Below are 24,866 nucleotides of genomic sequence, written 5' to 3' on the forward strand. Positions count from 1 at the left end.
ACAATATATTTGCAAAAAGCACTCACACAAAAGGCAATTTCTAATTTTTATTTTGGTAGCAACATCAGCTGAACAGAACACCTTATTTGTATAAGGCTTTCTGTCATTCAGTATACATCAAGATTGGTGAGGACAGGCTATGCTACAAGTTGATAGGGATGTGAATTCTGTTTTTTTTTTAAGTGCAAATCCCATAATTCTTCTTTCTGGGAGTCTTACCTTCAGGACCAGACCTTATAGTCACATGCATTGTGCTCACCTGGAGAGTAGGAATGGCTGGCAAGCTTCATGCCTTGGATAGGCCTAATTTCCTGCTCGAAAAGGAGGCTTCCCAGCAATCACTGGGGCAGCTTCCTTTTCAAACACGAAATTAGGCTTCTCTAAGGCATAAGGCCTGCCAGCTGGCTTTCTCTTGAGTTTAGCACAATTTAGGTGTCTGTAAGGTGTGGGTTCTACAGGTGGGGCTCCTAAAAATAATTATGGGACTTGTATTCAAACAATCCAAAATGCTCATCCCTAAAAGGTGACAACAGATTAGGCAACAATTAGAATAATAATCCAAGAGTGCACATACCAGTATGTTTTTACTGTTCAAAGCAATATTCTGTTGCTATGAGATGCAGGTTGTTATATAATATACACTTAAACTTAATCACTTATGCTTTGCTATGTTACAAACAGGTACCACATTTGCATCTTGCATAGACAAGACTCCAGTTCTACACTCCAGTTCTAATGGTGTCCATTTCTCTATATCAGCTGCTACTGTATTACTGCAGCATACAGAACTTGGAGATTTCTTATGGTCTAAAGTTCATTAAGCAATGGGTAAAGTGCAGACAATACAAAGTGAGAGACAACGGCTGAATGTTCAGTAGTAATTTACAACTAGAGTGAGCCCATTGACTCAAAGGAGTTCATAGAGTTGACTTGCTAAATCCCTACAGATTGAATGAGTCTACTTTAGCTGCAATTTACTACTGGATTTTACCCAAAACATAAAAGTAAACAGAAGCAAACTTCTTGGCTGTGATTCAGCTACAAAATGCATAGAGCACCACACAGGAACTTTTGTTAAATAAAAATTTACTATGCTGTCTTTCCTCACAAAACAAGAAACGAGGAGTATGGTCACCGCGGGTTTTTAGAAACTTTATCTAAACAACTAATTCCAGAAAACACCATAGCTGTGTGAAAATGGCCCTTGAAGAATAGGAAACAACTGTTTGAGACTTAATGAACTCAGTATTTTTGCCTTTTTAAAACTAATGGCCCTGCACAAATATGTGGAGATTTAAATGTATTAACAGTTTCATGTACCATCCTCTCTCCCATCGAGTTATGACTTAGACAGCATCACTTAATAGGTTCTTAGTAAAGCTCCAGTAACATTCATGTTCCTCAAATTTGTCTCCAGGAAATGGAAACATCTGAAATATGTGCACAGGTCGCTGGGCTGAATCAGGGAACAGAAAACATAGCAGTGGCTGCCTGAATCATTTACTCTGAACTAACTACACGGAAACATAAAGATGTACAGCCTTGCTGATGTCCATTTTAGCTCTGCTAAATTTCCCATGCCTGAACCTCACGTGGGAACTGGTTTCTCTAGGCACATGAAAATGAGCAGGTAGCCATTGGGCCACAGCTAATATTTTTTGCCTTCACTGGCTTACCACCACAACCTAATCAAAAGTGTCTGTAGTTTCCCCTCTGGTGTTATAAAGACTACTTGCCAGCACACTGGGTTTGGCTCAGCTGGCCAGATGCAGAAGCAGACAGTTTCTGAATTAAAAAGGCAGAAAGTGGACTTTCATCTGAATCCCACATCTTTTACAGTCTAAGCACAGATAACAAATGACCATCAGTTTGAATGATACAATGAAAAGTTCATTCCACATTTATTTATAGCCAGTGCTGCTACTAATGCGCCTTTTCATCTTATCTTCCTCGCACACTACCAAGGAATGTAGAAAACCCATGTTGGCTAAGTATTTCAAGTCTATTTATGATGGAGCTGTTTTGTTTCCTTCCTCCTGCCCAGCACCAAGATGTTAGCATAAAGTATCAAAGCACTTTGTTTCTTGTACTGTATATCAGTTTAGCTAAGTACCGGTAAGTAGCAAATAAATCCCCTAATGGGAAACTGACAAACATTAGATTGGCTGATATTCACAATGTACCTCGGTCAAAGCAGTAAGAAACAGCTAAGTATTTTGCAATTTCTGAGAAAGATATTGATGAATATGTTGAGCTAAGTACACCATCTGCACCTGCCATTTAGAGACACCCTCCTAACAAGGTTGCAGTCTGGTTTTTTTCTGTTACATATTGTGGGTCTGTGGCAGGTTCAACCATACACCTCAATTACTCTTTCTCTTGGGTTATCTACAAATACTGTAACACAACACTCAGTACACATTTAATGCTATTTATGGGCTTAAGCTGTATGTACTGGCTTTAAGAGACTGGTGCTGTTTTTCTTCTGTGAATTGAAGAATGATTACCACACATTACATGCTGCTAAACAAGGTGCCCAGTGCATTCAGCCTATTATCTTCAATATTCCTAGTCACCTTAGGCCAAGGATGGGCAATATAAGGCAATGTAAGCTTAAGACCAAATGAATGCTGGTGGAAAGTTTTGCAGGTATGGATACGAGGAGATCCCTCCTTATTGTAACTCTTGAGATATAACCATATATTAGGATTTAGCAAATACATTAATGTATGAAATTAGCAAATGTACCTAATGTATTAAAACAGTCAGTGGACTTTTCCGCTACCATGTATTATAGCTAAGCCCAATGTATTGTGGGTAACAGCCCTTATTTACAAAATGTGAAGAAAGAAAGGTAGGTATTCTTGCATTTTCCCTGTAACAAACAAGGCCACATAAAACAACTAACATGGGCATTCTGTCTTTCAAGAAACAAGTTAAGGACACCCTTGCCTGAGAAAGTACAAGATTAACTCCATCCATCATACTGGGCAGAAAAAAAAGTTGGAAATCGAGGTACCTCCTGTGCGAAAGATTACTTGAAAGGAAAAGTGGTTTAATTACCTTTTATGAGGCTTTGTGTTACCATCTATGAAAGCTACACTATGCATTCTGGAATTCAGACTTCTCTGACATCTTAGAGTTTGTAGATATTGATTTTCCTGCTCTCATTAATAAATTAATAACCTGATACCTCGCTTCTACATATGCCTCCTGGTAAGTTTCTAAGAGAAAGGTTTCACAGAAGCAGATCTTGTAAGTAAAAGAACAGATGTGGAACAAATGACTGTCTTGCACAAATTTAGAAATACATAAGATAATTACTACAATATTGTTTCACATTTTTAAGTAATGAAATTTATTGGTGCACGTTCTTTACTTCACTACTATGCCTTCAACAACATATCCATATAAAATGCACTCACTCTCTCAATCTCTTTCAGTCATACATAGTTGGCTGCTTCTGCCCAGAGAGACCTTATATATTAGTTTCTGAAATATGCATGCTGCTTAACAAAGCAGCAAAAGATTTACTTGTTCAAAAACCTACATGAACAAGCCATGAATGTTGAAATATTGTTGTAACCAACCTGCTAAAGAATCACTGCAGTTTTCACTATGTCGGGCCAGAAGCTTTTCGCTTCGTAACAGCCATCTACTATAGCATCTGCCAAAATGCCTAAATTTTATAGCCCTAGATGTGATTGGATTTCTAATTAAAAAGTGCACACAAATTCGGACACAATTAAGAACAAAGTCAAACAATGAATGACTTGTACAGATTTTAAAGATTTATGGTATCTGAACAAGTTTAAAAGCTAATGCCTTTGCAATGAATCTTGGAAGAAAAGATTATAAACTTGCATAGGATTTAAAACCTAATTATAAAATCACTATAACATATAGACCTAAGGTATCACTGTAGCAAGAAATCTCTTTTCCCTCAAAAAATACAATTGCTGGCATGTGTGTATGTGCGTACACATGTTGAAAACCAATCACTCACAACATACTTTTCCCTATCTAGCACCCTGTAAAAACTGAAATCAAATTTTATTTTCACTGGTGTTCGTGAAGTGTTTTGTCCCTTTTAAATAGGTTGCTTAAGTTTTTAAACCATGACAGGATAAAACACACATTACATTTTATTAAGTGTAAAGCAATGTACAGGCTAATTCTTTTTTAAAGTGCAACATAACAGAACATGTCTGCAACATTCAGATTTCTCAAATTTCCAGAAAAGGAGGAATTTGAACACGTAGGCAGAACAATTAAATATCCACAAATGAAAACAATTTTATCTGACCAGGTACTTCTAGATTGTCCTTATTGTTAAGTGCCATATGAGGCAGATGCTCACAGCTAACAAAGTAACTGCAATCCCAGTCATAGTTTCACATCCTGCCATGTCCATATTTTACATAGAGAACTTCTGTTATAGAAGGGTGGCGTATAGCACTCAGCTAAAACACTCTTCAACCATATTTACTGAATCCTTTTACATGTACATACTCACTGCAAAAATGGGAAGTGGTTTGCTTCAAAATAAAACCAAAATCCTTAACAACAGAAAAGTTTTTAAAAACCCGTTATCAGTCTACAACCAGCATACCGCAGATTTGGCAACAAAAGGTGCCACTCCATTTGGCACTGACCAGCAGGTTTTATAGCACGCCCTACACCAAAGACTCAAGTACCAAACTTGTTTACTACTTGAGTATTTCAGGCTTGACATCAAGTTGCTTTATAATCTCTTGTGTTCCTGAGATAAGCAGAATGAAAGGATAGCTCTTCTAAAGCTGCCATGAGGACATGTTATGAATCCTTATTTCCAATTTCTGTGCATCAAAGCTGTTTCAGCTATCAGTCCTCTCCAAGGCGCCACTTCTGAGACTCTTCCTGACGCACGTCAGGCCTGATTTGGTTTCTCATGCCACCTAAAACATTTGAGGTTGCTTCTGTGGCAACTATCAGGGGTTTCACTACAGTTGGTGGAATCTGGCGAATTACTCCTCCCAGTGCTCCAGTGACGCCTCTGTTCTCATGTTCACGAGCGGCAGTTTCATAGATGGTATGCGCTGTATCCGTAATACCCTGGAGAAAGCCACAAATCACACCAGTGAAAACCAGTTCAGGGAGGTCAGTAGTCTTCTAAGCCTTGCAAAACCACACTGAGTTCCAACACAAGTGCAAGCCTCCTTCCTATTAATCACTGGAACCAAGCAGGCCTGATATTGTCCTCCCACAGAGCAGTTTACACAGTGAATTATCTTCCAGGGCAGCTACACTGACCAATTATTTTGATGGTCTTGTGAGCAGCGTAAGTGCAGACAGATGCTTTCCAAAGAACAGAATGCAATATGGTGCCATCTGGAGGCAAAAGATGCCAATCATGATTTTTTAAAATCAAAATTAAATTGATTTTTGTTCAATTGTTCATTGCAACATACAGTAGCTTCTGAAAGAACAGAGTTTTGGTCTTCTGTAGAGTTATATTTTCATTTTGTTAGGTTTAAGTGTTTTGACAGTTTATTTAGATTTTAACAAAACCTCACATCATCTAGAAACACTGAAACAGCAGAGAACAGAATAGGAAGAAAAATGAGAAACTGAAGATGAAGCAAGGTTATTATGTGAGAATGTTTTTTTAAGATGCTGGAAGCATAGGGGCTAAGAGAGAAATGCACCTGCCCTTTTGGGGATAAAGGTAAGCAGCCCTGCTTCCTGGCTAAAATTCTGAGAATCTCCCAAAATCAGCTCTGCAGAAGCAGAAGGCCACAGGTGTTAACTGCATGTCCAAGCATACTGCTTGTAAATATTAAACCACGCCTCCTATAGAGCTCTTGTTTATTATGAGATGCACGTGCCTGGATACTATTATCTTTACTTATGAGATGCACGTGCCTGGATACTATTACCTTTATTTACCTTAGTGGCTATTAAAGCAGCAGACTTACCACGAGTGCAGGAAAGCACAGCCCTGTCTCTTTCTTTCTGTCCATTTTCACGTCTCTCCTACATGTGGAGGGTGATCAGTTTGAGAAGCTATGTATGTGAGCTGGGATGCTGATTTTTCCAGACTTCTGATTTACATGGAGAGTCTCTATGGACAATGGAGGCTCTCCTGTTCAGACTTCCTTCTTTTCATGTAGGAGAGCAAAGGAACCAGAATTATTTGGGGGAGGGGAACTAGTGTGCTCCCCTCTGTCCTGTGGTAAGTGTATCTGCTATAAGAATGACTGAATTGGATTTGCCTGTCTTCCATGTTAGAAATCTTTTGGATAAATGCAGTACAAATAACTGAAGGACAACAGCACTTTCCTTACCTCTTTCACAACACTGTATGCTTTAGCCACTCCTTCACGAAGATCTACAGGTTGATGAGCCAAGTGAGAAAGCCGCTTGATCTTTTTTGTTTCAGTTAAACTAGGTCCAGGAGAAACCATGTCATAAGCAGTTTCTGCAGCTGCCTAGGTGCCATTAAAAAAGAAAAATGAAAAAATATTAACACAACAGTTGGTGGGCCAGTAAAGAATCACAGATAGGATTATAAAACCTTTGTGGTATCATCCTAAAATTATGATGAGATGGGCCCTAAAGACTGAAAAAGCACTCTCCAGTTCTCAGCATATAAAGGTAAAGGTTCCCCTTGGCAATTTTAGTCCAGTCGTGTCCGACTCTAAGGGACAGTGCTCATCCCGTTTTTCAAGCCGTAGAGCCAGCGCCTGTCCGAAGACAGTTTCCATTGCCACGTGGCCAGCGTGACTACGGAACGCCATTTTACCTTCCCACCAAGGTGATACCTATTTATCTATTCACATTTACATGCGTTTGAACTGCTAGGTTGGTGAGGAGCTGGGACAAAGTGACGGAAGCTCACTCCGTCGCGTGGATTCGATCTTACGACTGCTGGTCTTTTGACCCTGCAGCACCGGCTTCTGCGGTTTAGCCCACAGCACCACCACTCAATGGTAAATAAGCACTTACAAAAACTTCAGTGACAAGGTCCCTCTGCTCTATTTGATATAAGCCACTGAATTTAAGCCCATGTGCTAAGAAAGAAAAAGAAAGAAAGAAAGAAAGAAAGAAAGAAAGAAAGAAAGAAAGAAAGAAAGAAAGAAAGAAAGAAAGAACTAGTCTTCCCTTTTAAAAAAAAAATCTCCAAAGATAAATATAGAATATACCTGTATGGTCTGAACCATTCTGTTTGTCAGTTCTAATGCTGCCATAGCAGTAGAGGTACCAAAAGAAGCTGCTCCTCTCTGAAAGCCTCTTACAATACGACCATCTTTTCGGTACTGTTCTATTGGCAACCAGACCAGGTCCTTCAGACCCTGCACTGTAATTAAAGAGAGAATGCTGTGAGTGATAACTCCTTGCACTATGTCCTTGTTATTTAAGCAGCCAGAAAAAAAATATACATGTTTGAGATGGTCAAGCAGTTCCAAATAAAATCAAGAGACTTTAAAAATATTATATGAACTTACCTAATTGGACTAATGAGTGCATTGGTCCAACTCCTCCTAGAATACCAGGCAGCTGGTTTTTCTTGATGTCATTAAGCCACTCTGAGATGGCATACGAGAACAGCTTATCCACACCTAGCAACCTGTAGCAATTAGATTTATTAGACTATATAAAAGCAAAGTTCATTATCTGAAAATTAAACTATTCCAATATGAAGGAGAGATCATATCACTTGTTACTGATAAAACCAGTTAATTGCTTTGTATTTCCTTCACAATACATTTAGTATTCATGATAACATAACACAGTGGCTGAAATCCTGTCATGCAGCTCTACGCCATATTAAGGCTGTGCAACAGGACTTCAGCCAATGGGGAAAAATGGGTATTTTATGAAAATCAACACAAAAACAAGTGATAAAACTTACCCATGCCGATAGCAAAGCCTCTTCAGTTTCAGTTCTGAGCAGTTTAACTGAGCAAGACCAATCAGAATTCCAGCTAATGTACCCTAAAAATTTAGAAAGTCAAGTTCACTTCTGATTTATAAGCAGCAGACTGGGGTGGAATGGAGGAATCCTCTCATCATTTTAATGTTGTTGTTTTTTGCATTATATAAATATCAGACCAAAATATATCTCTCTAGTGAGACCAGAGTAAGGCTTTCCACCTGAACACTGACAATGTGTTGAGTTTTTGGATGCTTTAGCCAACTCAGACAAAGTGATGAAGTATTAACATTCAGACAACTACTGGGGACTCTTCACTAGCATGGGATTGTCCTCCTAATAATTAGAGATGCACTAAAGTATCCCAAAGTCTAAACACAAATCTGTGACTGACATGAGGCACCAGAAACCCGTGTCTATTTGAAAGACACCTATGCTGTGGTAAATCTTGCTACAATTATCCCGGAGGTCAACTTGATATCTCATTCTCCATGGGGTCAAACAAGTCCTCCCAATACAAGGTTACAGACCTGTTCTATCGCACCCACAAAAACATGGGATTGGGATCATGCTTTCAAGGAGCACCAAAGAGCATAAAAGAGCTATCTATCACAGCCAGGTGATGGTAGTGAGGAAAACATAGAGAAAGGAGATGCACATGCCTTTAAAATTCAGAAGATACAGCCCACATAGAGAACAGACAATGTGACAAATAGTTAATATGACACCTCTTAGTCTAACTAGAGCCCATTCAGGCCCCTTATTGTACATGCCACTCCTGTGTATGTATATTTTTTTCATCTTGCTCTCAAATTCTACATGTAATTCAGTGGTTCCTAACCATCTCAGGCTACAAATGTGGGAGGTCAAGCAACCAGAAAATAGTAATGTGTTTATTCCACAGTAGCAAGTGGTAATCCTGCCTAGTTACCTGTGGCAAGTACCTTGCTTCCCTGAAAATAAGCCCTTGTATGATTTTTCAGAATGCTCATAATATAAGCCCTACCCCAAAAATAAACCCCAGTTAAGTGAAATCCCGCCCTCCACCATTGTGCACCATTGTGCAGCAACCAGAAGATGACATGACTGTAAAATAAAACATCCCCTGGAAATAAGCCCTAATGCATTTTTGGAGCGAAAATTAATATAAGGCCCTATCTTATTTTCGGGGAAACACAAACAGAAATCTTTATATAAATTGTTAGTTTGTTCTTTCACAACAAAAATAACCGAAAAGGGTATGTGTGTGTGCAAAGGGACTGGTGAAAATATATGTGGGTTATTAATTTTTGTGGCCAGTTTATTTGCACTTTAGCTTTATTTTCAAAGAATAGATAAACAATGTTTCATGTTTCCAAAATAGAAAGACTGACACATTGTCATGAAACCACATCACTAATTAAAAGGAAGAAAGAAAAATTACAAGACAACTAATTTTATCTGCCACAAAAGTCAACAAACCTGATCCATAGAAACATGTTTGCCATGGTAATCAAGACGTATTGGGACTTCTGAGGTGAATCGAAATTCTCTAAAGAGGAAGAAAAAGTAGTATGAAGCTAAACAGAAATGTTTACAAAAACTTAAAAAAATGGGCCAGGAAACAAACACCAAACTCTATTTTGAAAATTTAAAAACTGAAGATAAAAATGTTACAACCCTGAACACCATATATCTATTACATCATTAACTTCTGGATCTTTGCTAAGTGTTCAAATTGCTAGGGGTTTTGAAAGCTTCCAGACTTGCCAATATCAAAAGGCATGTTCTTCTTCTACTTATCTTTTTAATATTTATATTCAAAATGAGTCACTTATTGGATAAAACAAAGTGCAGTTCTAAAGTGCAGCGAGCAGATACTTGTTAAGACTGTAGGACAGGGGTCAGGGAACTTTTTTACCTTTTACCCCACCCCAAAAAATTATTAACATTGACATTACCCCACTTTGGCTCTTGCCATCCGCAGCCAACCCCCGCCCCGCCTCTGTGCTTGCCCGGGACCTGTGGCCACCATCCGGGCAGCCAGTCTGGAGCTGCCACACCGCTGGGAAAGCGCGTCCTTGGCGAGGGGAGGCGGGCGCTGCAGGTCCATTGGCCATGAACTCAGGTGAGGCGGGGTGGGAAGGGGGCCTCCTCGCCAGCGCACTGGGCAGGTGGGCGCAGGCAGGAAGGAAAGCCCTGGCCAGGGTTCCACCGGTCAAAGAGTCCAGCTGGCCTGGTATGCCACCCTCCCCCCCACTTTGGAGGCAAGGAGGACAGGTGGGTGCCCTGTACAGTTCCTCGCCAAGGCTCACTCTTCCCATGACGGAACGCCCACCTACACACAGCATCATCAGAAATAAAATGCCTGGGGATAAAATGTCTGCCGTGACAGTCCTCATTACCCCCAGGATTTTCATTTTTACCCCATTTGGGGTAATTTACCCCTGTTCCCCGACCACTGCTGTAGGAACTGTAGTGAGGAAAACAACCAAGAGTCTTAGTGGTACACTGGAGACAAACCAGTTTTATTTACCCCAAATTTTTGTGAACAGCCCATCATCAGATGCAAAAGACTGTAGCCTCAGCTGGCAGTTGGCAACACCAAAAATGCATTCAGAGCAGTATGGTACAATAATCCATTTACTAACCCTACTAAAGGCAGCAAGATCCAAAACAAAGGGGGACACCATACTCTAAGACTCTATGTTGTTAGTAAGAATTAGCTAGTAGGCTAGTTAGCTTTATTGTTTCATGTGTGGTGGTGTTTTCTTTATCTATTATTTACTTATTTTCTAATTGAATTTATTATACTTAACTGGCTTAAATAAAATTAAAATCCTACAACATGATGTGTTTTCTAGTGTGTGTTGGGGAAAAGCTTGGTTCTGAATTCAGTGCCTCAAGGCTTGGATTGACTACACTCAAACTTTCTCAGAATTATTCCAAATTACAGTTTGGCTCTGATCTGCCTCACAGGGCTGGCTCTTGCTCTGAGAAAAAGAATGTTGCTGGACTTGTGGCTTCCTGGTGCAGGGACTACAACTGCTAGCTGACTCAGGCTCCTGGGATACAACTGGATTTGTCTGAGCACCCAAGGGGCATTCAGAAGGACTCTGCATGAGTGGTGCATGACTGCACAAAGGCTTCCTGGTGGCAGGCTACCAGCCATTTTAGAAGGCCAAGTGCTAATGTTCATCACATTCACTAACCGTTAATATGGTTAATACTGCCTTGCTGCAATTTCAAGCAAAAGCAAAATTTATTGTGAAAAAACGTTCATCTGAAACACTTTTATTCATTCCATGCCTAAGTATCATGACACTGTAGCCAGCACTGAGTTAGTTGGAGCAGTAATTAATCTCCAAAGATTAAGAGTCTTCTAAAGAAAGGACGTTGCATAATTAAGCAATATCCATTAGGTAGTATGGCTAAGTAATGGAAGGTGGATGGAGGTTACGCTTTCAGCTATATTCCATGACATCACAAAAAGTCCTATCACAGGCATAACTTAACTCCTTTAAGCTGTCCATAGGGGACATGTATGAGGCCCTTAGATACAAATGTGTGTGTATGAGTATACGCAAGTGGGTACTGCCAGACACACAGGATTCTTATTGTAGATTACAGTTCACAAAATGAAAGAAGGGGACATACTTAAAGATCTCATGGTCTAAGCTGTCACAGGGTACCTGAAAAAGATTGGCTGATCACTGAATGACGATTCTTCATGTGTAAAATTGTGGTCATCCCCATTAAGCGCATCCACAGAATCAATACTTCCATTATGGCTTGACTGTTTGTGTAATGAGAAAGAAATGACCGGGCTTGGCTCCTTGAAACTGCTGTGGTGCCTGGGTAATGTGCACGTTACTTCAGCACTAGGAGGCTTTTTCACTGCAAATAAATTAATTCATGCTGAAATCCAAGGCAATGAAATAGTTACCTGCATTCAATTGCTGTCAGGTTACATATTTGTATGAATTCTCAGTAAGTATATATGTTACACAAAGATATAGTATAATGTATGTCAGAATATTTACCCTCAGGATCTGGAGTCATTAGAACTTCTACCTCTGTAGACAGACTAGTAAAGAAATCCTTCAAGAAAAACAGGGCATCCTACATCAAAAGTGAAAGCATGAATTAGTTTGAAAGAAAAAGCAGTCTTCTCTGTTATCAGTTATGAGAAATATTGTTCACGACACAATTCCCTGGAAGGAAAACAGAAAACGTACAGTGCTCTGTCATATTATAACATGGCAGTAACAATTACCTGTGCAGCCTGCATGCTTTGAGCTAGGGCAATTTTGTATTAAAATCTGACCTGAGCATATTTTTCCTAGCAAAGACCTGCTGGAGAATAGCTTTTCACCAAGCTTCATTGATAGCATATAAGTATTAATGCAGCTCAGAAATGGACTGTATACCACAGGATAACTATAGCCTCTCCATCAATTCCTCACTAATCTTTTATATGTGCAATGTCATTAGAGGACAAATAATATAACAACTTAAAAATATAGTACTGTACACTATTTTGGGTTTCAAGAAAGTCAAGGAAGAAGACGGTACATTTACGGGTGTAAAACGGGGTTTGGATGAGAATGGGACTCTACAGCTCTACTGAGAATCTCTACAACTCTACTGGGACTCTACTGAGAATGGGACTCTACAGCATAGAAAAGGCTGAGGCTATACAAAGATGCTGGCTCACTTCCCAAGAGCTGCCACTGACATATATGGGTTAAATTAGTAGTCTGACATCTGGAACAAAGTCCAAAGGAAACAAAATTGCTTGTTGCCCCAAACACTGGCTTTTTGACTTCAAAATTTAGATCATCTTGGCATGGCTTTGTATGAATATAACTCTTTACTCTCTGCTATGCCTTTCCCTCAAAGTGATGGGAAAAATCAACAGCTGCATGTCAACATACATTCACACCTAGTGGAGGCAGTTTTTTAAAGCTGTGTGCATAGAGAACCGTTGCAAATTGTCGCCATTATTGAAGTTAAGGCAAAACTAACCTCCCCTCCTGCCAATTTGTAGCCTATTTAAATGAATGCAGATTATCTGCACACAAAATACATTTTGTGCCTATCTCCAAGGAACTCTTTAAACATACCCTGCCCTTGATTATGAGCATTTTTGAAGGATTACCAGCAAGACTACGTCAGTAAAAAGGCAGAGGAGCAAACAGAAAAGAGATGACTTGTAAGCTGTATATTTTCATAGTTCTCAGTTTTAAATGATCTTTCGAACATTACCTGCACTCCAGAAATAAGCTTCGTTCCTCTACCCAGGAATGGTATTGGGCCAATAAAAGCAAATTCTAATCCAATCAAAAGTTTTATGCATAAAATAAATTCTATTAACCATATTATTGATTAGGATTATGGATGACAGGTTAAGAAATTCATCTCCAAACAAGTGTTAACAATAATAATATTAGTAATAGTCATAATTATAAAATAAGTAATTTGAACATCAACTACAGCACTGGTTCTTAACCTTGGGTTACTCAGGAGTTTTGGACTGCAACTCCCAGAAGCCTTCACCACCAACTGTGCTGGCTGGGGTTTCTGGGAGTTGCAGTTCAAAAACATCCGAGTAACAAAGGTTAAGAACCACTGATACTAGGCTTTTTCCCTGTAAACTAATTTTTTGTAAACCAACCTGGTCAATATTGAGGCGAAGTGGCATTAACGAGACTCGTAAACAACACTCTTGGGGTGATCTGCCCGACTCTGGACGTACGTGCAATGCTTTGACTGTCAACTGAAGCACAAAATGCCGAAAGGAGACGGAAAGATTAGTGAAGAGGAAAATGTATAGGCTAATTGTTTTATAAATATATAAATAATGTTTAAGACATTTTTACTATTTCTTTTCTTCAGCTTACAATAAATACAGACATTTACACCTAGTACAGGCAGTTTTTTTTAAAACTATGGTCATAGACAAATGTTCTAAATGTTGCTATTTCTGAAATGCACATGAATAGAAATATTTTCACAAGAATGCATGTCCCTCCTGAAATGCCACACAAATCAATTCTGCAGATATTATGTGCTCTATTGGCAGGGCAGAAATAATACACCATTACAGATGTTGTCCGTTTCAATGTAAGTGTAAGAGAAAATATTCCTAATATTTTCAAAGCCCCCAAATTATGAAGGTCACTATGATCCCAAACCTGATTAATTTAGTGACCTGTAACAGTTATTGGGATAATCTGAGAAAAACACATGACCTTGAATTATGTAGCCCCTTCCTAGTAACACTAAAATATTTAAGTTTTGTATTAAAGCAAAGCAAAGCAAAGTGTGCTGCTTATATACTGCCCCATAGCACTTCAAGCACTCTCTGGGCGGTTTACAAGTTAAATATGAAGGCTTCACATTGCGCGCCCCCCCCGCAAGCTGGGTACTCATTTTACCGACCTCGGAAGGATAGAAGGCTGAGTCAACCTTAAGCCGGCTACCTGGGATTGAACCCCAGGTCGTGAGCACAGTTTTGGTTGCAGTACAGCGGTTTAACCACTGCGCCATGAAGCTCTTAATAAGTCATTGCCTAAAATATAGTAGCATCACAACTAGAGTAGGCCCACTGAACCAGGAATCTGGTAAGTCAACATATGTAAGTTCCACTAATTCAATGGGCCTACTGTAGCTGCAACGTACTACTGGACCTCAGCCATTATCTGCTTTCTTCTTGGTATTTTTGAGCATATCATCCAGAGCAGCAGAAGTTTCATTTAAATACACAGGCCAAAATGCTTTTGGAAACAAATTGCCCCACGTTAAACCACTGTATACATTATTAGTTGCATGCTGAGTCATACAATTCAGCATGCGACTGATAATGTCTACAATAGAGATGGGGGTATTCATATTTGAATATCCCCGTGCAGCTGGACTTAATGAGCGTCTGACCCCCGTGGCCAGATCATCCACTCATGTGTCTACCAGTGGCAACAGCCCCACTCATCCTTCCAACTGTGCCTGGAGCACCACTCTCTTCCCACTCAGCTAGCCACTCCAGACAGGGGGAGGGTGGACGAGTCTCCCTGCACTGCTGTCCAGTGATCAGCTGAGTGGGAAGAGAGAGGGGCTCCAGACATGATTGGAAGGATGAGCAGGGCCACCAGCAGATGTGTGAGTGGAGGGGGACAGCTGCACAGGGATAGTCATATTCAAACAACCCCATCTGTAGTCTACAATGACTTCTTAAATTGGGGCAATTTACTTACACAAATTATGCTGTTTGTGCCACGCCAGGTATAAGTAAGAAAGTCCTTTTGGGGAGACAGGCAGGATAGAAATATTTTAAATAAATACAATAATAAATAAGAGGTTTTTGGCCATTGTAAAATATAGACTTTTATTTCTGGATTTCTTTTTCCATTCTCACCAAAAGCAGGGACAACTCTGGTAGATTAAATAAAAGCTATGCAAGTATCTTGTCCAAATCTGAGGGGTAGGAGGTTCAAGCAAGATGTCTCACAGACCTCTGCATATCTATCAGGAAGGTCTAAAACGGAGTGTTTTAAGTGTGCTCAGTAGACCCAGTTTACAAAAGTTCTGAGGTCAGGAATTTGGCATGCCGCTTTGCAAGTATCCTATCCACAATTTTGTGTAACTCATGTTGTAGGAAAATGCCTGCAGAGAGCTGTAGTTGTACATAGCTATTTTAAACCCCTAATTCCCATATTTATAAAATTCAGTAAGTCATTGTAGAGCCTTACCATGTTTGAATGTGCTTTCCTAGGCATCTCCTTACTGCTATAGAGGTAGAGAAATTTATTCAGTTGTGATGTTGCCAAGCGATCTCGGATCTCAAGATCTTGAACTACAAACACTTGACGAGACACTGGTTGTTCCACAAGATGAACTTCACACTCTGGCTCACTTGTTGGATAAACTTCATGCTGGAATTTCACCTTATGAAACCAGAAATAGAGAAAAGGCAAGGATTTTGTTAATGCTCACCACAGTTTGTATAATATTACACACAATAAACTCAACAAAACTCTGTTTTAGTAAACCATTGGGTTGTATTTAGAAATAATGAATAGAAAAATGTCTGTGTCTGATTCCAAAACAAAAAACACTAGCTGATGGGGGTATTCGTAGCTCTTTTCCACCAACACCAGTAAAAACTTCTCCTCCTGAACTTCATTGTATTTTCAGGTAGTGTAAACTAGGAAATGCATGTCCAATAAACAAACAGTTTCTCATTTGCCATTAGAATATTTACATCCTACACTTTCACTTTCATTATACCTTCAGGTTTGCTGGAATACCACCACCACAAGAACAATTAAACACTAAATCACGAACAGCACTACAATAGTAAAAGAAAAAGTCACACTTGAAATGACTTATACAGCAGAGCTATTAAACCCTGGCGGAGTATTCTGAAAATTTGGAAAATTTTAGAATCTGGCTCTGGTGCACAAAGAAGTGTAGTGGGAGGCGGTGTGAATAAAACAAAGCTTAAGTATACATGACGTGGCACCACTTGTAAGCATTTGTTTATCTTATTTACATGTCACCTTTCTCCTGATAAGGGGACTCAAGGTAGCTCAGAGTATTTTTAAAAAAAAAAAGAATTAAAAAGACAGTAAGATATACATTAAAATAAACTACAAAAATTATTAAAATACATTGAATAATTTAAAACAGCTGAAGATTTCACAGAGCTTCTTTGGTTAAAAATCATTAAAGTTTGAACTCATGCTAACAGAGCATAAAAAAAAACATGTTTGGCTTGGCAAATCACCCTCATGGGGAAAAATTATTCAAGCTGATGTTTTGAATAATTTAATAAAAAAATGAAGGGCCAATAACCAAAACTCTTGGTATGCTCAAGTGCTAAATGAAGTAGTTTTATATTAAAAGGTGGTAGTAGCTTTTGTTCAATTAAAGCTGAAATAATGTTAAACAACAGTTGAACACATACTGGCTAAAATCTAGAGCAAGCCTCCTCGCCATTACAAAGGCTACATTGGGTCCCCTTCCTCTCTGTTTATCTCTGTTATTGGAAAAAGCTAAGGACCGGTTACATTGCTTAATGATCTATTTATACCAAATAAACATTAAATAATAATTTAAGCAATGCAGATTCTCAGGAGTAAACAATAAAAGCAAGCATTTATTCTCTTACCTTGCTCAACTGTATTTCCATCAAGAAATCTGGGTTCCTCCCTTTTCCCCCACAGGCTGTGCTACGCCCATGCCTTGTCGGTGTGTGAGAAGGAGAGCTCTGAGGGCTACTGCAGTAAAGAGGATGGAGGTTACATTTTTTGGGGCTCATAATAACCACTCACTCAGTGCAATACAGCACAGCTTGCTCTACTACACAGAACCTCACAAATGAGTATTTTTCTTAATGAAAGGGGAGCAGAAGTTCTCCCACTCTTTCTGGAATACATTTTGCTCTTAAAAGTAACCAGATGGCTGTTTAGAGCTGTAAAGTCAACACCACAATCGAGAAACATTACATAGCTATTAACATAACACAAACTAGCTAAAAAAATCTTTTCAAAATTACACTCATGTCCTGCAAGTACACTGCCAACCTTTCCTCTCTTTCACCTTTACTAACATGATATCCAAGTTTTCAGGGAATCCTGGCTGAAAAAGCCAACCATGTTTGGGTACCTACTTTATACAGTAGTGCCTCGCTTAACAAGGATAATCAGTTCCAGCGAAATCGCTGTAGAGCGAAATCCACGTTAAGTGAAAAAAAAATCCCATTGAAACACATTGAAAAGCAGTTCAATGCGTTCCAGTGGGCTGAAAACTCACTGTCCAGCGAAGATCCTCCATAGGGATGGCCATTTTCGATGCCTGTAAAGCGAGGAATCCATCCAAAAACACAGCGGGCGGCCGTTTTGAAGCAGCCGATCAGCTGTTTTAAAAATATTGTCTAGCGAAAAATCAGTTCCCGAAGCAGGGAACCGATCGTCGGGAAGCAAATTTTTCCTATTAAAACATTGTTTTGCGATAGCAAAAGCGATTGCAAAACAGTCATCGTATAGTGGTTTCGTCGTTTAACGAGGCAATCATTAAGCGAGGCACCACTGTATAACTATTATGCACTCACTCAAATGCAGTGGATGGGAAACATGACTGAGATAATGGTTATGCCTCCAATGAAATGGTATCCATGAAAATGTACTGATTTTTTTGAAAAAAGATTAGCTACCCAGCTCCAGATTTTGAAGTCAAACGTACACTTGCCCTGCGTAAAGAGAATGGATTGGTGCTTGCAGTACTTACATATAGCTTTTCGCTGGAGATGTGGGAGGTATATTCCCAAAGTCCCTTCCTCCATAAAGGTGCCAAATAATTGATATTTCTTTTACAACATAGCGTATCAGTGGGATAGGAAAACGCAAAGTGCCTTTGCTTGTGTCTGCCCTTTTTACTGGGAGGCTGAAGTGGTTGTCTTTTATCAGGATTGCATCGGCCACGAATGTTTTCACTACTGGCTCTTCTTCCTTCTCCTAAAAGATTTCAAGATATTAAGTGCCTTTGAAGTATTAATTAAATGATTCCATTTTTCTCACCCTTGCTCCATTAGATGTTTGCTTCAAAGAGGCAAGATTAGATTTTGCTTCAATCTGTATTTTAGTCATAGACATAAAATCCAATGTTTTCACTCTGCTAGAATGGGTTATGAGAGCAGAACAGAGGGTGATTCTCCACCTCCCTGCAGCCCTCAGAATCTGCTCTGGATATGGGCCATGTGGTCTGCAGGAGAAAGTGCAGTCATGTGACATTCTTAAGTCTGTACCATGAGATTAGTTCTTATTACAAAACTGTTTTAAGTTTTGTAAGTTTCAAACTACTACAATATCTACATAAAATTAAAATTTCTTACTGAGACAGCAGCTTTTGGTGCAAAAAGAATGCAGAAGTCATCGTTTTCAGAAGGCACATCTACAGCTTCATTGATTATATTGGGAGTGAATGAAGTGTAAGTAGGGCTAGGCTCTTGAGAGAGATTGCCACTTTCATCAGGAAAGAGGAAAAGGTCAGAACATGACGGTGCTGGTATTTGAATCTTTTCATCCAAAACTCCTGGTAGAAGAGAAACAAAGTATGTCTATAGAAATGTTTTTCACGAAGCCTAAAATCTGCTACTAGATACTGGCTGCATTTTGATGTGAATATTAAATCACAGTTCTCTAATATGTGTGCCAAGTTGAACAAAAGCTTCCACTTTAGTTTTAGAATAGGCACAGTTAAGCATGACTTGAAAACTATGGTTAACCTTTATTATAGTTAGCTGAAATAAACCATCAATGTAAGCTATGGTTTGCAGTTCTGATCTGTTTCAACAATAGAAAAGATGAGCTTGTTTTCCCTGGTTCAAATATGTTCAACTGTATTTATTGTTCAAGTTATGAACTTCTCTCATAGCTGTACCAGAGAAGGAGGAACGCACAAGCCTGGGAAAAATTAAGTTCATTATAGCAATGTTAGCACATGTCTCTACATACTGTCCAGACAACACCTAAGAGACTGACTGAAAACTGGTAAGTAAACCCAATGTGTAGATACTACATATTTTAGGGAGATGACTAAGTTCTTCTCAGAGAACTACAATCCACCATTGTAATGAAAAGAAGGGACATTCTGTCTGCCTTGCAGCCTCATCTGAATCTGTTCCAGAGGGCTTGGGGGGATCCTACACATACAAGTATAGAGCTGCAGAGAATGGAGATGAAATGGTGCTATTGTCTGAGTATTCCTGTTCCATAAATATAAAGAGTAAAATGTCAAGCTTCTTTATAAGGAAATGTAACTGAGGAACAAAAGCTTTTGTTCTAGCTGTGCTAAAGGAAATCTATCCATAACACTGTTTGAAGTAAACCAAATGCTGGCAAGGTTTTTTGAAGGGATTCTAATTTCACAAAATATCCAACAATGCCACACTCAATTCTGCAAGCAGAAATCCCATTTCAGATGTACTTTGTCTTTGCCTTTGTCTATTGATTTAATACATTTCCACAGCATCTCCTGGGAGATAAATATGATATATCGATCTAAAATAAATGACCAAATAATGTACTTTGAGAACTGCCCTTTACAATATGTGCCTGTTCCATCCATTCAGAGAAGTTTTCCTTCATGTTCCACCCACATGCAAACAGCAGTTCATTCGGAGAAGGCTTTCTCAACCAGTTCCTGCCAACCTAGCAGTTTGAAAGCATGTAAATGGAGTAGATAAATAGGTACCACTTTGGTAGGAAGGTAACAGCGTTCCGTGTCTAGTCGCACTGGCCACGTGACCATGGAAATGGTCTTCGGACAAAATGCTGGCTCTATGGCTTGGAAACGAGGATGAGCCCTAGAGTCGGACACGACTGGACTAAATGTCAAGGGGAACCTTTACCTTACCTTCTCAACCAATAAGCCGAAGATCTGCAACTCCCTTTCTAAACTGAACTATTTCATTCCATCTCTGCTAGGCTTCCAACATGGAATAATAACTTGATTTTGCTGTGAGGCATTTGATCTGTTTATTGCATAAAGTAAATTATTCTCCAGTGTGGTGCCCTCCAGATTCAAACTTCCACAAGCCCCAGCCAGGACTGTCAATGGTCCAATAGAAGTAACGATAAGGGAGATATACTTCAAAATATCTGGAGGGCATCAAAGCTGGAAAAGGCAGGTATAAGGAATAAATGATAGATCTATTATTCTGAACAATACTTACACAAGATGTCAAGATTTTTCTTAAATACTAGTAGAAATCTAGATTAAACATGCTATATACTACATGTATCATGGTGGAACAATCATGTGAAGTTTTGCATTTAGGTTTCAAAGTTTAAACTGTTTTAAAATAGGAGAAATCTGAAAAGACCTACCATTAACTTGTGGTTTAGTGGGGGAATTCAGTTGCTGAGTTTCAATTTCTTCCATAGCATCACTCATTAAGTCCCGTAAAATCTGTTGGTCAGCTTCAGCAAGAACTGGCCCTTGGGAAGACGGCCGACTAGAAACATCTGCCTAAAAGGCAAAAATTACATGGATTCAAACATGCAAAGAAATTGTAGCACTGTCTCTAAGAAACCCTTGTGGCTGTGAAACTTAGAATGCGAAACTTAAAATATGATATACACATATTTATTTATTTATTTATTTATTTATTTATTGAATTTATATCCCGCCTATCTGGACTATAAGTCCACTCTAGGCGGCTTCCAACATATAGTAAGGATAAAATACAATTAAAAAACATGTGCATAAACATAAGTAATAATTACAATCACAACAGACAAAAAGGAATATAAGGAAAATTAGAAAAGGGATCAGGAATTGATTGGAGGGAAGGCCTGGATGTATAACCATGTTTTTAATTGAGTTTTAAAAACACCCAGCGTAGGAGCCGCGCGAATCTCTGGAGGAAGGTTGTTCCAGAGGCGAGGAGCCACCGCCGAGAAGGCCCGGTTTCGTGTCTTCTCCTTCCGGGCCTCTCTCGGCGTCAGGCCCCTCAGCCTCACCTCCAGACTCGCGCGGGTGAACCGGGTAGACCTAGGTGGGAGCAGGCGTTCCGCCAAGTATCGAGGTCCTAAGCCGTTTAGGGCCTTATAAGTAAGCATTAAAACTTTGAAGTCGATGCGGAAACGGATGGGCAGCCAATGCAATGCGGCCAGCGCTGGAGAAATGTGTTGGTATTTTCTCACTCCGGTAAGGAGTCTGGCCGCAGCATTCTGCACCACCTGAAGTTTCCGCATCAGCCTCAAAGGCAGCCCCACGTAGAGCGCGTTACAGTGGTCTAATCTTGAGATTACGAGCGCATGCACCAAGGTAGTGAGTGCCCCCGTGTCGAGATAGGGCCGCAGCCGGGCAATCCGCCAAAGATGGTAAAAGGCGGTACGGACTACCGACGCCACCTGTGTTTCCATGGTAAGCGTTGGGTCCAGATGTTTCCAATCTTTACAAAGGAGACTTAGTAAAACCTGTTCATAATGAATAACTGAACCAAAGCACAAGCAAAGACATTAGGTATACTTGCCCCATGCAGCAGGTCAACCTATGATCTCAGCTGATGGTGTCAACTAACTGAATCGTGGCATTTAGTTACTTATTTTCAAACTAAGCAAGTAAGTGTAAACTTAAAGTTGTTAGCCCCATCCCCATCCAATATCTGTAACACCAGTGCTGACTGCTTGCTTTATTCTGGCAAAATGATTACATCTGAAATAATCAAGAACATGAATTGCTTAAGATAAAGAAATGAGCAAGGATCAGGTGGCAGCTCTAAAGATATTTATTGGCCAGCATCCTGCTGGGATATTTACGTGTGTAAGCTAACATTGTTCAAGCAGCCATGCGATTTGGCAAGGGGTCAAATCCAAGACACATAGCCAAATACTGTACTACGTTATTTGTATATGCAGACATCTCTAACAGGACACTAGGCTTTGTAAAAATGTTATATTAAGTATTCAGCAAAACATATATTGCCAGTGCACAAAAATCTGTCAGTTCCAAAAGCATTACATATTCAATAAACTAAGTATTTTGATACAAGAAGGAGAAAGAAGTACAAGACAGGGAATGGGGGTAATAGCAATAGGGCTATTTCCGTCACTCTTAAAAATGTCTGAGGAAGTGATCTTGTCACATTAAAATACAACAATTAGTCTTTAAGGTGCCACACTTTTTTTTCTATTTTTTTATTATTTATTTTTCTTTTCTTTTGCTTGATACTCTTAAAATTGTTCTCCATAAAGTCCTTTTCATTCTTTTGTATAGAATTACAGAATTCAAAAGTAAAGATATCTGGAAAAGGAAGTGGCAGAGATGCATTTTCATACCGTAGCATTTTGTTTGGTCACTCCAGAGGTAGCCTCCATCTTAGCAGGTGGATTCAAATCACCATAACTTGCAATATACTGGATAAGATTCATAAGGGCAGCACAGGAGTCAGAGCAGGTTCTAATGTGGATCACGTCACTGGAACAATGTAGTTCAAAGCGTGGCTTACTCTATGAAACAGAAGATAAGATTGACTCCAACACAAGGCCAGGACTAGATTAAGTGTATGATCAAAGAACAAAAATCATGCTTTCAAAAAAAGACTATTTGGGTTGGAGAATTCAAATCAATAGCAGCCCTCCTGCAGTGAAATTTCAGCCTGATCCTATACTCATTTATTTTTAAATCAATCCCATTAATTTCAATGCCATTGTCCCTGAGTATGCTCAAACACATGGACTCATTTTATCATGCTTTTTTAAAAATGAAGATGTTAACTACACATCATGTTGTTTTTATATTTTATTTTAGGTTAAATCCTTACTCTCTCTTCATCGGATCCAGGTTTCACTGCCTTTATAGTCAGTTCAAGGAGTCCCATGTCCATAACTTGAACGTAATCTAAATAAAAGAAAATTTATATTTTTATTTTATTTATTTATATACTGCCCCATTAGTGCTAAGACTGTATTCGTCTTCAGTGCGGAAGGGATTGTCACTCTTGAATTGGTCTTCTCAGGCACATTAGACACTGTTCCAAGTCCTCCATGCAGAGCACGTTACCATAGTCTCTTGAGACTGAAGGATGCCTAATCTAATCTAATCTAACCTAACCTAAGTGCTAAGTACTACTCTGGGCAGTTTACAACAATTGTTTCAACACACAGAACTAAATAATAATTTAACAAAAGAGAAGATATTAATAGATAAAAGCAAATAACACCAAGAACAATTATCTAAATGATGGCAGCAAAACATCAAAATCAAAGCCTCCCTGAATACCAAATTTTAAGTTGTCTTCTGAATGTTAGCAGAGAGGGCACCAAGTGTAGCTCCACTGGGAGATGGTTCTATAACACTGGAGCCACTGCAAAGAAGGCCCAATCTCTTGTGGAGGACTGCTAGACCTCCCCTGGAGTGGCTACCCAGAGGAATTTGGTCTGGGAAGCTCTGGTGGATTGGGCAAATAGCACTGGGGAAAGCTAAACTGCACAAGGCTCAAGCAAAGAAGTAGTAGTCAGCACCCCGGAAACTTCCTCCACTGTTACAGGGCCAAATTGGGCCAAATGGAGAGAAAGGATTCAGCAGTGGTCCCCACCCAGTCAACCAAACTGCCAGCAGAGTCAAGATCAGATTGCTAGGCCTCGATTTTAGATTTTAAAAGGCTGCAAACTGATCACTGGGTTAACTCACCAGGATGAGACCATTGCTGACCAGAACTGGTGAGGTGGGGGACCACCTAGAAGTTCCGCTTGTTAGATCACAGCCTCACCAATGATTGTACTACAGTAGTACCTCGGTTTGCGAAATGGATCTGTTCTACACGATGTTACGTAGTATGGAAATTTTGCAAATCGAAATGCCAATTGCGCTACGAAAGGGGTGGCGCTATAGGCACAATGCGCCCTGGGAAAACCCTTTCATAGTGCAGAAAAAGAAAACAACGTAAACCGGGGCTTTATTTCTTATGGATTTCAGTTCGTAAACCAAAAATTACGTAAACTGAGGTGTTTGCAAACCAAGGTACTACTGTAAAGACTTTTTCACCAATTTTAAGGCACTGTACACCTCCTGGTTACGGTCTTAACTGCAACCCTAGTTTGTTCTGACTAATCCTTCCTCCACCTGTTCTCTAGCCATCTCCTGGCTAACTTCATAGCTCAAAGCTCCCCAGTGAACCAGGGAGCAGGACAAGCTTGGAAGTGGGGAGGGTGTTTGGGAGCATACATATTAAACATGTATCTCCTTAATTGTTGTTTATCTTTTTTAAAAGCAAATATATGAAATTCAATGAAGTTTCCCATGAACAGAATTGTTCCTGGTGCACGGGCACTCGCCTACATGCGCAAATGGCGGTGCACCGCCCGTGTGGGCACACGTGTGCCGTGCAAGAGTGGACTTTTTCCACAGACCAGAAAAGGTTGAGGAATTCTGCTCTAGAAGACCGTGAAACCACCTAGAGCAGATT

General features: G+C 39.6%; 1 protein-coding gene and 1 long non-coding RNA gene across 6 annotated transcripts in view; both read right to left on the minus strand.

The window, feature by feature from the left end:
- Window positions 1-3,331: 3,331 nt before the first annotated feature.
- The window catches only part of ATG2B (autophagy related 2B), a 68,903-nt gene continuing 47,368 nt past the window's right edge, over window positions 3,332-24,866 (minus strand). For 4 of the 5 annotated variants that reach the window (XM_020797949.3, XM_020797948.3, XM_072986628.2 and 1 more), the window contains exons 27-42: window positions 23,223-23,299; window positions 22,738-22,908; window positions 20,782-20,923; window positions 18,786-18,985; window positions 18,182-18,408; window positions 17,064-17,172; window positions 15,643-15,837; window positions 13,572-13,673; window positions 11,938-12,016; window positions 11,587-11,791; window positions 9,377-9,446; window positions 7,895-7,977; window positions 7,488-7,609; window positions 7,185-7,339; window positions 6,327-6,470; window positions 3,332-5,094 (exon numbers count right to left, since the gene is read on the minus strand). In XM_020797949.3, the coding sequence (XP_020653608.3) occupies window positions 4,864-5,094; window positions 6,327-6,470; window positions 7,185-7,339; window positions 7,488-7,609; window positions 7,895-7,977; window positions 9,377-9,446; window positions 11,587-11,791; window positions 11,938-12,016; window positions 13,572-13,673; window positions 15,643-15,837; window positions 17,064-17,172; window positions 18,182-18,408; window positions 18,786-18,985; window positions 20,782-20,923; window positions 22,738-22,908; window positions 23,223-23,299 (2,312 nt within the window). In that variant the 3' untranslated portion in view covers window positions 3,332-4,863. Of the gene's footprint in view, window positions 5,095-5,957; window positions 6,141-6,326; window positions 6,471-7,184; window positions 7,340-7,487; window positions 7,610-7,894; window positions 7,978-9,376; window positions 9,447-11,586; window positions 11,792-11,937; window positions 12,017-13,571; window positions 13,674-15,642; window positions 15,838-17,063; window positions 17,173-18,181; window positions 18,409-18,785; window positions 18,986-20,781; window positions 20,924-22,737; window positions 22,909-23,222; window positions 23,300-24,866 lie in introns of all 5 variants that reach the window. The other variant, XR_013540810.1, reaches the window with a different exon arrangement.
- LOC144586086 (uncharacterized) lies at window positions 5,766-6,025 on the minus strand. Its single transcript, XR_013540812.1, has 2 exons — window positions 5,919-6,025; window positions 5,766-5,881 (listed from the first exon to the last, which is right to left on the minus strand). It is a non-coding gene; the product is annotated as an uncharacterized LOC144586086 (long non-coding RNA).

The sequence above is a fragment of the Pogona vitticeps genome, chromosome 1 (assembly GCF_051106095.1).
Source record: "Pogona vitticeps strain Pit_001003342236 chromosome 1, PviZW2.1, whole genome shotgun sequence".
In the NCBI taxonomy this organism is placed as follows: Eukaryota; Metazoa; Chordata; class Lepidosauria; order Squamata; family Agamidae; genus Pogona; species Pogona vitticeps.